General features: G+C 42.5%; 1 protein-coding gene across 1 annotated transcript in view; it reads right to left on the bottom strand.

The window, feature by feature from the left end:
• The window catches only part of TEX11 (testis expressed 11), a 52,837-nt gene that overhangs the window by 23,573 nt on the left and 15,299 nt on the right, over nucleotides 1–13,965 (bottom strand). The window contains exons 14-21 of the mRNA XM_054995839.1: nucleotides 12,834–12,919; nucleotides 11,738–11,875; nucleotides 10,993–11,095; nucleotides 7,656–7,768; nucleotides 6,720–6,805; nucleotides 3,042–3,095; nucleotides 2,343–2,383; nucleotides 89–175 (exon numbers count right to left, since the gene is read on the bottom strand). Coding sequence (XP_054851814.1) covers nucleotides 89–175; nucleotides 2,343–2,383; nucleotides 3,042–3,095; nucleotides 6,720–6,805; nucleotides 7,656–7,768; nucleotides 10,993–11,095; nucleotides 11,738–11,875; nucleotides 12,834–12,919 — 708 coding nt within the window. The remainder of the gene's footprint in view (nucleotides 1–88; nucleotides 176–2,342; nucleotides 2,384–3,041; nucleotides 3,096–6,719; nucleotides 6,806–7,655; nucleotides 7,769–10,992; nucleotides 11,096–11,737; nucleotides 11,876–12,833; nucleotides 12,920–13,965) is intronic.

Here is a 13,965-nt window from a genome sequence, read left to right as displayed (position 1 = left end):
GGATTTGGATTTCAGACTGTGAAGTAGAAACTTTTCAGTCGTTTCTGTAGATTGACTGTTTTCTTGTGATTTCAGCACTGCTACCTACCTATCTTCCTGAACCAGTGAGCTTCGCTGACTCTTGTGTCCAGTGTCTCACTCTCTTCTCTGAATGGCCCCTCAAGCCTATGGAGAGCTAGAGCAGGAACATGTAGCATCTAATAAACTGCATGTATTATAAACACTCTGAAAACACTAGAGAGCCAGTGTGGTATAGTGGATAGATCTCTACACCAGGACTGAGGAGACCCGAGTTCCAATCTCCCACTCTGCCATGAAGCTCAATCATGCTGGCTGTTTCCACACAGGTTATTTACCCCAGGTTTAATGATGTTGGGAAACATTTTTTCTGCTTCTGCACAGCTTTATGGTGCATTTGTGCACCTCCTGGGTTTTCCCTGATCCTTCCCAAGCCTGCTGTGTTCTGAAGTTTTGGGGGAAATTATAGCAAAGCCTGGATGTCTGCTCTGTAGGTGATATTCTTATTTTCCCAGTCCTACCTACAGAACAGTTGTTTTCCCTACAGTGGCTATTTTCTCCTGCCTCTGAGGCCTTTTTTAATATCTACAACTGAATATCATAACATTATAATAATATATTTAAGAGACTCTAAATTCTCTGTTGTTATTTCTTTAAAAAAGTAAATCTCTAGCAGTTGGTTGCAGAACCATAAGGAGAAATACATATCTCAACAAAAAGTGCTAGAGACTTTTTAAAGAAAGCTGGGATTCAGAGAAACTATTAAACTTATTGTTATAATGTATCAATATAACTATCTTCAGTTTCCAGTGATTTTTAAAAAAAATGATGCAGGGTGAAAGGTGAATGGCCACTGCTGGGGTGGTGGTGGTGGTATCTGCCACGTGGAAAACTATTGCACCTGTGCTGTATTGGCAGCTACAGCAGCAATGGGGAAATTACCCTTGCCTTTCCCTATGTGGAAAACACCACTCTCACTCAGCCTAACCTACTGTATAGTGTTATTGTGATAAAATGGAGGAAGGAAGCAGGGCTGGATCGAGGGGGGGCAGGGGGGGTAGTCAGAGGGCAGCCTCGCAGGCCCCCCGCGCTGCCTTTCGCCTGCCCCGCAGGACAGGGGGCAGCTGGCTTGCCGCGCACCCCCTGTCCTGCAGAGCAAACAAAAGGCAGCGTGGGGGCTGCGGGGCTGCCCGCGCCACGCTGCCTTTTGCCTGCCCTGCAGGGAAGGGGGTGCGCGGCAAGCCGGCCGCTCCCTGTCCTGCGGGGCAGGCAAGTGGCGCGGGCAGCCTCGCAGCCCCCCGTGCTGCTTTTGCCTGCCCTGCAGGTCGCCCCAGGAGGCGAATGGCGCGGGTGGCTTCCCAGCCCCGCACGCTGCCTCTGTTATGCCCTGCGTGATGACGTCACTCAGGTGACGTCATCACGCAGCATGGGGAGCACGCGCGTGTGAGGTCACCAGCCTAGGGTTGCTCCGGGCGCGGGCAACCCTAGATCCGGCGCTGGAAGGAAGAATCATGAGCTCTACAAAGGAGGACAGAATAAAAATTTAGATAGAGAGGTCCCTCTCTAGAGGTTTTAACAGTAAACCAGTTTAGTGGTTAAGAGCAACGAGGCTCTAATCTGGAGAATCGGGTTTGATTCCCCACTCCTCCACTTGAAGCTAGCTGGGTCAGTCACAGCTCTCTGGAGCTCTCTCAGCCCCACACACCTCACAGGGTGATTGTTGTAGGGATAATAACATACTTCGTAAACCGCTCTGAGTAGGTGTTAAGTTGCAGGGCCAGATCGAGGGGGAGCAGGGGGGGTAGTCTGCCCCCAGCGCTACCAGGGAGGGGGTGCCGGGAGCAGCTGCCAGCTGCCAGGAGCATGTGGGTGGCAGCGTGGGCAGCCTTGCAGCCCCCCGCGCTGCTGTTTGCCTGCCCTGCAGGACAGGGGGTGCGCGGCAAGCTGGCCGCCCCCTGTCCTGCGGGGCAGGCAAAAGGCAGCACGGGAGGCTGTGAGGCCGCCCGTGCCATTTGCCTGCGGGGAGGTGAATGGCGCAGGCTGGTTCCCAGCCCCGCACGCTGCCTCCGCCGCTCTGCCCTGCGTGATGTCACCAAAATGACGTCATCACGCAGTGCTGGGAGCGCGTGCGTGAGGGGTCGGACTAGGGTTGCTCTGGGTGCTGGCAGCCCTAGATCTGGCCCTGTTAAGTTGTCCTGAAGAGCGGTATATAAATCAAATGTTGTTATTATAAGTTCTTGTAATGGAACTGAACTGGAACAGGTGGCCCTTTTCAGCTGGCGCTTGCTAGGGTCAGTAAGAGACAGAATAACACAGCTACGTACCTGTAGTCAAATATGTTAGAAGGGTTTCCATATCTTTTGTCCTAATAAATTTTAAAAAAAGGAATAAGTCACTGAACTAAATGTTATATATAAAAAGAAAATGGACTCCCTCCCATCCAAATTGCTGTTACAAAGGCAGCTAGTAAAGGGCTTAACTTCAGTTACAAATGCTTTACAATTATAATACACCTTTAGAACAGCAGTGAGGAAGATCACTTTATTTTCAGCATATAGATGGAGAGCAGAAACTGACAGACCTCAGTGTCTGTCCAAGGCTTCAGCAGTAAGTCAGTGTGAAGTGAGATTTGAACTCACATTTAATATATAATATATTGGTAGAACTTTAAGGTTAGCAAGGATGTTTTATTGATTTTATTATGTACACAAACATGTGTACCTATACCTCTACCTTTCTTACCAATTTCAAGGCACGTACTTAACCTGTCTTGTACAAAGAGGATATAAGAGCAAGATTCAGGTCCAGTAGCACCTTAAAGACCATCTAGATTTCCAGGGTGTGAGCTTTCGAGAGTCAAAGCTACCTTTGCAGATGAAGAGAGCATTGACTCTCGAAAGCTCATACCCTTGAAATCTAGTTGGTCTTTAAGGTGCTACTGGACCTGAATCTTGCTCCTCTACCACAGACCACCTTAGCTACTCTCTTGAAAAGAGCATATAAGTTATAAGAAATGCACTTACCTTTCCTCTTTACATTTCACTGTGATTTTGGACAATACAAGCCGAATCAAACATCTGTAAGGAAAAGAAATTGCACAAATAATCCAGTTACTCAAAACACCAGACTTTCTTCAAGATCTCTCACTTAATGTTTATTATTTTCTAGAGAATGTGGTTGACAGCCCAGTGGAAAGTATATGGGTGGAAATAAGGGGAGGAAGGAAAAAGGGTATCGTTGTTGGAGTCTGCTACAGACCGCCTGATCAGGAAGAGGAAATGGATGCTACCCTCCCTGAACAGATTGGTAGAGTATCCAGACATCAGAACCTTATAATTATGGGTGACGTTAACTTCCCTGAGTTGTGCTGGGAGACAAGCTCAGCAAAGCGACAAGAATCACGCAACTTCCTGACCTGCCTGGCCGATAACTTCCTTTTTCAAATGGTGGAGGAAGCTACAAGGGGCTCGGCCATACCAGACTTAATATTAACCAAGAGGGAAGAATTGGTAGATGGGGTGAAGGTGGTGTGGACCTTAGGGGGAAGTGACCATGTCCTCCTTGAATTCCAGTTGTTGTGGGTGGCCAAGGAAGTTCGTAGCCAGACTTGTTAGATTTTCGTAGGGCCGACTTTAATGAACTCAGAGGCTTGATGAGAGTTATTCTGTGGGGGAGTGTGCTGGAAGGGAAAGGAGCGAATGAAGGGTGGGCACTTCTCAAACATGAGCTTTTGCAAGCTCAAGCCCTCACTATTCCAGCAAGATGGAAACATGGTAAGGGCTCCAAGAAACTGATGAAACTCTGATAGAGGACAGAGAAAAAGCAGGCTTAATGACTTTTTTGCCTGTTTTCTCCCTGAAGAACCCGAGCCCATCTAGAGATGGTAGTAGACATGACAGGACACCTAGATGGCTAGTTGACATTGACAGGCTGTGGAGAGGAACCTGGCTGCACTGGACGAATACAAATCCCCTGGGCCGGATGGGGTGCACCCAAGAGTGCTCAAAGAACTTTCTAAAGAACTAGCAGAGCCTCTGTCCATCATCTTCAAGGCCTCCTGGAGGACTGGGAATGTGCCACAAGACTGGAGAAGAGTGAATGTTATCCCAATCTTTAAGAAAGGGAAGAAGGATGACCTGGGAAACTACAGGCCCGTCAGTCTGACTTCTGTTGCTGGGAAGATATTAGAGCAGATTTTAAAGGGATCAATCTGTAAGCATCTGAAGGACCACTTAGTGATCCGGGGAAGTCAACATAGTTTTGTCCCCAACAGATCTTGTCAGACCAACCTGGTTTCCTTCTTTGATCGAGTGATGAGTTTATTGGATCATGGGAACTCTGTCGACGTGATTTACCTGGATTTCAGTAAAGCTTTTGATAAGGTTCCCCATGACATTCTAATGGGTAAACTGGAAGACTGCAGACTGGACTATAGAACAGTTCAGTGGATAGGGAACTGGTTAGAGGACCACACCCAAAGAGTGGTGGTCAATGGTGTTTCATCAGATTGGAGGGAGGTGTTCAGTGGGGTGCCGCAGGGCTCGGTTTTGGGCCCTGTACTTTTCAATATTTTTATCAATGATCTGGATGAAGGGGTAAATGGGCTACTCATTACATTTGCTGATGATACCAAATTAGGAGGAGTGGCAAACACCCAAGAAGATAGAGTTAAAAGTCAACAAGACTGGAATACTCTGGAGAAGTGGGCGGTTGTAAACAGGATGCAATTCAACATAGATAAATGCACAGTATTACATCTGTGCCACAAAAATGTGAAGCACAAATACAGGATGGGGGATACACTTCAGGGTAGTAGAGTATGCAAAAGAGATCTTGGAATATGAGTGTGGGGGAGGGCAAGGAATTGTTCCAGTTGGCAGCAGAGGATAGGACTCGAAGCAATGGGCTTAAATTACATGCAGAAAGGTACCGGCTGGATATTAGGAAAAACATTTTCATAGTCAGAGTAGGGCCGATTCCAGATGACTAACCTTAAGGTGTTTCATGCGACGATGCGCAAAACTCGCGCGAGGAAACGCGATATTTCGCATTTTCCCCGTCGCGATCCGGAAGAGGGCGGCATGAAACGCCTTAAGGTTAGTCATCTGGAATCGGCCTAGTTCAAAGGTGGAATCAGCTGCCTAGGGAGGCGGTGTGCTCCCCTTCACCGGCAGTTTTCAAGAAGAGGCTGGATGAATATTTGTCAGGGATGCTTTAGGCTCATTCTGCATTGGGCAGGGAGTTGGACTAGAAGGTCTGTATGGCCCCATGCAACTCTGTGATTCTGTGATTATTTTCCTTTGCAATTTTATCAGGGCTGAACATTCCCTTTTTGTAGAAGAATACATAGGAGTGTTCTTCTAATGGTGTACGTCAGCAGTAAGATTCTAGCTACCATTCAGTACAGGTGCATGTAATTTCAGAATGTTGTAATAATATAGATTAAAGCACATTATACTAATCAATACTAAGCTAATACATAGTAACAGCTTGTATTCTAGGTGAACTTTTAAACTTTTTATGAACTGTCTGTGCATTTTTTTAGAGTGTTAGGTAACTAAAAGAGGTGCACTTTAATCTGCTGACAGCTAATTAAAAATAGTGGACTCCATCTAGATTAGTGTTTCTTTATCAGAGACTGGACCGATCTAGTATCTTAACTCTTCCTGTCATTTCTCACAGAGAAATCTCACAGATTTATAGCTTTGTTTTGCAAGTTAGCTATAACGTCATGTTTAGCTAATTAGAACGTTATACAATAGAAATTATGAATATCCAATGAAGCATTAAACCAATCATAGTTTGCTTATGCTATTACGTGAAAAGATCTTAGATATTTGCATATAATAACCTATAAAACATACTAATCTAGATAATGAATTAGAGTTCTGATTGGAAGAGATCTCATGAAGATTAGGTGAGATTCTTATCCTTGCAATGTAAGCTATGAAAATCTTAATGCATTTCATAAGAATGTTGATTATTTTAAACTTAAGAGTTAGTTAAGAAATGTTAGCAAATTTAATTCTGATTGCGTTTCTGTGTTCTATTTTGAGTAGTGGAAGCTTAGTTCAGACACAGGCAAGAGAGCCTGTTACAAAAAGACAGAAATTAGTGTAATGAAGGATATCTTTAAAAATTAGGTCAAAACGTATCGTAGCTTCTGCTCTCATACAAGCTACGGGGCAAACTACATGTGTCACTGGCGTTCCATGAATGGAATATCAGGTGCTAAATTCTGCCTAGAAACAGATGTGAAGGGGCCTGATCTGGGTCAGGCCACAGTGCTGGCAAAGGGGAGAGGGTTAACCCCCCCCCCACTCTATTCCCCCAGGACTGCCAAAGGATTAAAAGCAGCCCAGGGAAGAGAATGGAATTTCTAATCAGGTAGACAGTGCAGGGAGAGAAGAGAGTTATCCCACCCTGCATGATCTTGATTCAGATGACATAGGGGCATATTACACATCCGGAGTTCCAGTCATGGAACTCCAGCATCATAGCTGTTTGGCAGCTAGAGGTCCTACAAGCCAGGATGGATTGAATTTCTCATATATGACTAATCCATTCAATCAGCTGCATTTGTTGCTAAATGCAATATGAAATCAGACAATTCAACAAAGTCAATATAGTTCTGCTTCACTTTCTAACTTTCTTTGTTGAACTGATTACTTTCATTAATGTAAACATAAATTGTAACTCACTTTAAAGCAGTAAGTGCTTGCTGGCAGTCTTGCAAGAGCTGAGATAAATACTCTAGGGCTTTAACAGCAACAGACTGTTGATCATTCTAGGAAGAAAATAAAACATAGGTAGTACTAAATATAAAGGATTAGTAGTTTCTATATCATCTTAGGTATAATATGAATATGGGACTGTACAATTTCATCTCTGTAATGCAAAATCAAGCAATGATATGACCCACTGTCAGACTGTAAGAAAGCAAAATTAAAAACCACTATTTATTAATGTTTTTTGTTTTTGGAACACAGAGGGTCCTATCCTAAAGTGTTAAAATACACTGAAACATGTATATATAGCCATAGGCTAAGGAAAATGTCCTTAATGAGCTATGAGGTACCAGCTCAGATCCATCTTAAGAGATATATTAGAGATGCATCTCACATGGGTGTGACAATACGCACAAAGGAAACGTGTGCAGGAGAAATGCAAGCTAGATTCCCCATGAGAATAAGATTTTAATTAAAAAAGTAGAGCGCGATCCCATGCAGAATTATTCCATCTAAATCCATTGATTTCAATTGGCTTATACTGCAGTAACTCCACAGGACTGCACTATCAAGGTTTGCAACTGTTATGTATATTTTTGTTTGCATATGAATTCTACAAATTTTACTAAGCAAACTAATACAGGAAGCAGCTCTGTTAAAAACCCGATGCTAGCAGGTCAGCCAATTTGTTTCAAGAAAAATTACTTGGCATCAAAGAAGAACCACTGAAAAGCTGAATTATACTGTTGCAGATTGGGAATGAAGTAGCCAGAGTAGTGGATACTCTGAGTAACCTGGGCTGACAGCTACTAGCTGCTGCTAAGTCAGATGAGAGCAGATGTAGAAAGAAACACAAGTTGAAGATACCCTAAATCTGAAACTAGGCTATTCAGCTGACCCTTTTGGTACCTCCAAGGCAATCTGAGCTGCTAAGCTTAGAAGGTTGGTAGCCATGGCGCCATCTGTTAACAGTGTATCCAGTTGCACTGCTGACTTCCCCATCGCCACAATGGCATCAAAAGCTAAGAAAGGAACAAGTTAATAATAATAATAATAATAATAATAATAATAATAATAATAATAGTCTGCTGCTGTTCATATAAAATAGATAATTTTATTTATTTATTTTTATTTATGTCATTTATGGTCCACCTTTTTAACTGAGACTCAAGGCGGATTACACAGTGTGAGATTAGTACTGTCAGTATCAAGGGCAATTTCATAAACAATGCCATATGGTAAATAAACACAAGTTTATAAAGACATAAAATTAGGAAGAATCCAATACAGAGTTGAAGAAATGCTGAAACAGAACATAAGCAATTCTAGCAATATAGAGTTGAAGAAATGCAAAACAGAACATAAGCAATTCTAGAGCTGACATAGGAGCACATATTTAAAGCAATCGATAGTACGTAAGGCAACATAGTGGTGAAATTTATGGGTGAAGTCTATGGTTCCTAACTCATTAGTGGAGCATCTGAGACCCCTCCCTACAGTACGAAAGCCTCTTTGAATAATTGGTTTTGCATCATTTGCGGAAAGCTAGGAGAGTGGGGGCTCTCCTGACCTCCTAAGGCAGGCTATTCCACAGGTTAGGGGCCACCAAAGAGAAAGCCCATGTACAGGCTGCTGTTGATTTTGCCCATGTGTAGGGTGGTACCTGCAGGAGACCCTCTTTTTACCAAACTGGACTACTGGCCAATCTTCTCTAACTGGCACTGACTCTCCATGACCCCAGGCAGACAAAGCTTTTTCCAAGCACCTGGTACCCAAGATCCTTACATTTATTGTTTATTTACTCAACTTACTTCAGTTATCATCTGCCTTTCTTGTTAAGACTCCAGGCAGATTACAGTTATTAAAAAATGCAATAAAGATAGTCCAGCATAATGTATACTACAATAAAACAGGATTGCACAATTAAAGAACAATGAAACAGAAACTGTATAATCCATCACATAAATCTCAAACCTGCTCCACACAAAGCAGGTGCTCTACCACTGAGCTACGGTCCCTTGTCTGGTTTCTGAAGTTCTCAGCTGATTTTCTTAAGGCCTGTGGATACCATTTTCTGTGTGAAGAAATTCTTCTTTACAACTGGTATCTCAATAGAAAGCTATTTTGCATGGCTTGGATGCGCACTACAATTCAGTGACACCATAAAACCCAGTTCTGATCTCTTCAAAGGCCAAGTTCTCTCTTGACTTGGGCCGATTCCAGATGACTAACCTTAAGGCGTTTCATGCCGCCCTCTTCCAGATCGTGACGGGGAAAATGCGAAATATCGCGTTTCCTCGCGCGAGTTTTGCGCGTCGTCGCATTTTTGCATTTTTCCCATCGCGATCCGGAAGAGGGCGGCATGAAACGCCTTAAGGTTAGTCATCTGGAATCGGCCTTGATCATCTACAGAGTAGGCATTGTGCAGTATTCAACCCACAATCGGGAATTTTACCATTTAGCACATGTATAACAAATCAGTAGAAAAGGGAGCAATCCTAAGCAGATCTACTCATAAGCAAGTCTTATGCTACACCAATGCTCTTAAAGACTGCAGCCAAAATTTCTTACACTGTGATCCTTCAGTACTGTGATCTTTGACACAGATGTTTCATACATTGAATGAATGGTACCAAACAGTATAGTATCTCATCACATAATATATATTCCATACTGTTTTTCATATATCATTTATCTCATTTGTAGGACTGTAACTTTGCTTTAATAGTATTTTGATTCAATGTGGATTACTTTGTCCAATTATACTTCAGATGCCTGCATTTTGTATTAAAAACAAAAACTGCTACTTTTTTCATTTAAGCTACTGTCATTTCCTTCCCTGGATTTTATGTACCAATTACATATTTATTTCTGAGAAGAGAGTAACTAAAACAGGTTCTGGTGAAAATGTGATGTTATTTGCATCTCACTCTCACCCTTAATTTTTGCAATTTGATCAGGAGCCAAACTATATATGAAACGGAAGACTTGTAATTAAGATCTTCCATGTTGGGATTGTTTCTTAAACATTAGCCACAGGGAGTCCCCATTTTAGAGCAGGCTGTGGAGTAAAGAGGAGGTGTTTAACACTCTTCCACTCATTGTTATTTGCCTCACAGGGGAAAACATACTGGATCTCACGTGGTTTAAAATGGCTAAGTTCATTAGAAAAGATAAGACAGGAGAAATGCATCATTCTCAGAAAGACTCTCCTGTCAAAACTAATTTAGAGATAGGAAATACAATAGTTAGCCAAACTTATAAATGCTCATGGCTGGGCTTAATAACTAATAACTAAAAATATACGACACCAGTTCCAAATATATGTCCAAGTACCTGTGGTATAACCAAAAACCACCTGTGTTATGCATTCACTGATCACAGTTATTAGCATTTGTATAATGACAGTAATAATTACAGAGGGATTAACTATGGCTGGTAATATGCCTTCAATATAGTGAACTCTGGTATGATGATGGGCCTACATCTCTGCTACAAGTGCAGAGAAGAGAGTTCCTTGTTTTCCCTGATCAACATGTCAGTTCCCAGATGCTCAAAAAATCCAGCAGATGGAAGTATTTCCTTCCACCCAACGAAGTATTCTGGGTAACCAGAAAATCTGCATATTCTTTCAACAACAGAAATTGGTCCTACAAAAGATGTATTTGTTGTGTTTAAAAGATAACTATGAATAAAGATGGAAAAGACAAAAGAGAACTGCCAAAGAGAAAATCTAAGATGTTTGGAGATAGCAAAAACTGCTTATTGTATCTAGTTTCATGATCTTTTCCATCATGTTTTTTACAAATACAGAGGGAGACTGGTACCACAGAACAAAAGTTATTAACCCTTTCCCCCTTGTTTTTAAAATTGCCACCACCAAACTACTTTAAGCTCCACTAGAAAAGCTTATGCATATCCTTATATTTTTCAAAGGATGGCCCAAAACAGCTGGGTAGGTGGGGATGGGAAAGGAAGCATTTTTCTTCAGGAAAATGTGAAGGATGGGAAATCGTATCTCTTCCAGCACAGGACTCCTTCTTAAATTATAGTTTCAGAAGTTGCATTCTTTTAAAACATTGGGGAAAAGGATCATAGAACTGCATGAAGTTCTGGTTTTCTCTCAGGTTAAAAGACACATGGAATCAATGGGCTGGCGCCCTTTTACCCTTTGAATCTCAGGCAATTAGCTAAGAGATAACAAATCAGAAAAATAACAAAATTTTAAACCACAGGTGGATTTTACCTTCTTGAGATTTCTTCTCTAAGACTGCTATTTTATACACATAGAACTGAGTGAAGATGTTGTTTGGGTCATACCTCTCTGCCTCCTTCACTGACTCATTAGCCTATTGAATGAGAAAATTAGTGCAACAGTTGATCAGCTAATAGCAATTTCACACAGAAGGCAAAAAAGGCACTGATATACTTGCACTATCCCAAGGTTACCCATAAGCCACTAATACAGCATTATCCAGGCCCTGCAAGTTGCTCTGTCATTAACACCAGCATGTTTTCACCAGCAAATGTGCCACAAATTATACCAATGTTTTCTTCCACAAGCAAGGCAGGACTAGCAGCAACTTGTGCTTGGATAAGATGTTCCTTTTGTGCTCTGCAGTGGCTAAAGCAGGTTACAAGGCTGAGCTGTAAATCTACCAGCTATCACAAGAATATATTCCAGCACAAACCCTAATTTTGATTAGAGCTTAACATCCACACACAATAAGGGGGGAATCTGGTATTCACTGATAAATCCACTCCCACTTTGAAAGATGAACATGACTAGGTAGGAACCACAGCCCTCCTGCTTCTGATGCAACACATCTTTAACATTAAATTACTAAAGAAAATATCAAAAGAAAACTTCTCCCCCCCAAACTTTAAATAGAAGCAAATTCAGGAAGAATCCTCATAAATTCACAGATGTCAAAGAGGAAATAACAGACATGACTGAGGTTGAATAGAAGACATTCACTCAAAAGAAATACCTTTTCAGGCTGTTCCAGATGAATATAGCAAGCAGCCATATTCCTTTGCAGCTTTGCCAGGTTCTGGTCTATGTGCCCAGGGGAATATAAGTTGAGAGAGTAGTTGTACCATGAAAGGGCTTCAGAGTACCTTTTTGCCTACAAAATAAGTACTGTGTCTTATGTTACTGCATTTTGTATGTTGAATAATTCAAATGCTTCATGTGTTATGAACAAGTATGCAGTTACAAAGAGGGAAAGAAGAAACTCCCTTTTTCAACCCAAATGAAAGATCCCTATATTAACTCAAATGTTTGTTCTGGGTTTTTAACTGTAAATGAAGAAGTCAGATGAAACCACATACTTGAAGCAAGCTATGTTTTCAGAAATAACATTAAATATTAATTATTTATTGTTTAATGTTAATGTTAAAATTGTTAGCTGTAGTTAAAAGTTTGTTTGTATTATAGAAGTATTTTGAAAAAATAAAATAAAATGGTAAATTAAAAAAAAACAGTAGCAGGCACCCTCAAAGTGCATTATGAGCCAGAGTGGCCTAAAACTGATTTGCAAATATTTGGTGCTTTGATATCATCTTCATAAACATGGCAAGTAGTAAACAATGATTGGTAGAAATACCAGGGAAGTAGCCATGATAGTCTGCTCAAGAAAAATAAACAAGAGTTTTGTGGCACTTTAAAGACTTATTTTTATTCTAATATAAGCATTTCACAGACTAGAACATTCTTTGTCATAAGTAAGATTGGTAGAGAGATTGCATATGACATTATTATTCTGAAAAGTGGAGTGACAGGTCACATCTTGGAGATGTTTCATTGGCACCTTAAAAAAGTATGCTGCATTTCTGAGTAGTACCATGGCAATCCTTTCTGAAGGTGTTATACTCCTGTATGGAAAACTATGAGCAGCCTTGAAAAATATTGATTGACTTGGGAATCATAAAAGGTAAGAAAAGGAAGGGTTTAGAATGTTTTGTATTTGATTACATGTTAATCTAGCACTATTTTTACTATACTTATCTCTGTATCTTCAATGGAAAAGAAGTTTTTTAAAAAAAAAACGTATACCAAAGCAACACCCTTGCAGGGTCCCAGACCTCATAGTTCTTGGCAGCTCTGTCCCACAGAACAAGGTGCAAGTGATTCAGTATTCCAGAGGGCAGCTGTTTTCCTTCATTGTGACCTGAGGATATAAAGTTTAGCATTTTATCCATTTTTAAATATATGAAATTACTATTCTCACAGTGCAATCCTAAGTGGGGGTGTGGAAAGCACACAGGGAGAGAACGAAGGCTTGCACGGGTGTAAATAGCACTTACATAGGTGTAATCCTTCCTCTGCTGGCGCCCGCCTGAGGTGTACCACTGCACATGGGTTGCCACTAGCAGGCACGCTTGGCGGCTGGGCAGAGGCATACAGTAAATGCGGTGCAAGTCCCTCACTGGCGCCACAAGTTAGTTGGCTTCCAAAGCTGCCCCAGCCCCAGGAAAGCCCCCTGCAGCAGCAGAAAGTTATGCCACAAAAAAAGGTGGCGTAGCCCATAGGTGCCCATTAACCGGGAAAACTCGGGGCCCTCTCCTGGCGCCCTGCCCACATGGCCCGAACAGGGCATAGGATGGCAGCTACTTCAGGGACCAATCCGTGTGCACTTTCGAGGTAGGCGAGCACCCCTCTCCATGCCCAATCAGCTGCCCAGGCACCCTACATAACCTCCAGCTGTGCCACTCATGAACTCAGGTAAGTGGGCAGTGGTCGGAGATTCTGCCCGGCAGCCTCCTGCCGCAGGGACTTTGTTGCAAGGCAGGAGAGTGGGTACTCACGGTGGCGGGTCATGAGTGCACTGGGGGGAGTTAGTGGAAAATTGGAAGCACTTTACACCCGCTCAAGGAAAGAAGAGCAAAGTCCAGAATGTCTGACTAACAACAACCATGCAAGTTCCCTTGCAGGTTAGGGAGCACTGACAGGCAAGAAGGAGCTGGGGCAGCAGCTACTCTGTGCCACCTGCTCCCCTACCTGAACGTCAGCCTCTGCAGGTGAGGCTCGCCAGTGATTGGGGGGGGGGCGCAGCAGCAGATCCTTCCTGCCACGGAGACATTTGCCCAGAAAACTGCTCTTGATGCAGCCATGGGTAGGGGAGCAGCTACCCATTTGGGGGTTCTGTTCAGGACAAGGACTGGATTTTGTGGCTCTGACTGCTGCACAAACTGTCTCTGCTCCCTTTCCAGCTGA

The sequence above is a fragment of the Eublepharis macularius genome, chromosome 13 (genome assembly GCF_028583425.1).
Source record: "Eublepharis macularius isolate TG4126 chromosome 13, MPM_Emac_v1.0, whole genome shotgun sequence".
Lineage (NCBI taxonomy): Eukaryota > Metazoa > Chordata > Lepidosauria > Squamata > Eublepharidae > Eublepharis > Eublepharis macularius.
The sequence above is the reverse complement of the archived record's forward strand: the minus strand, read 5'-3'. Positions and strand labels throughout refer to the sequence as shown.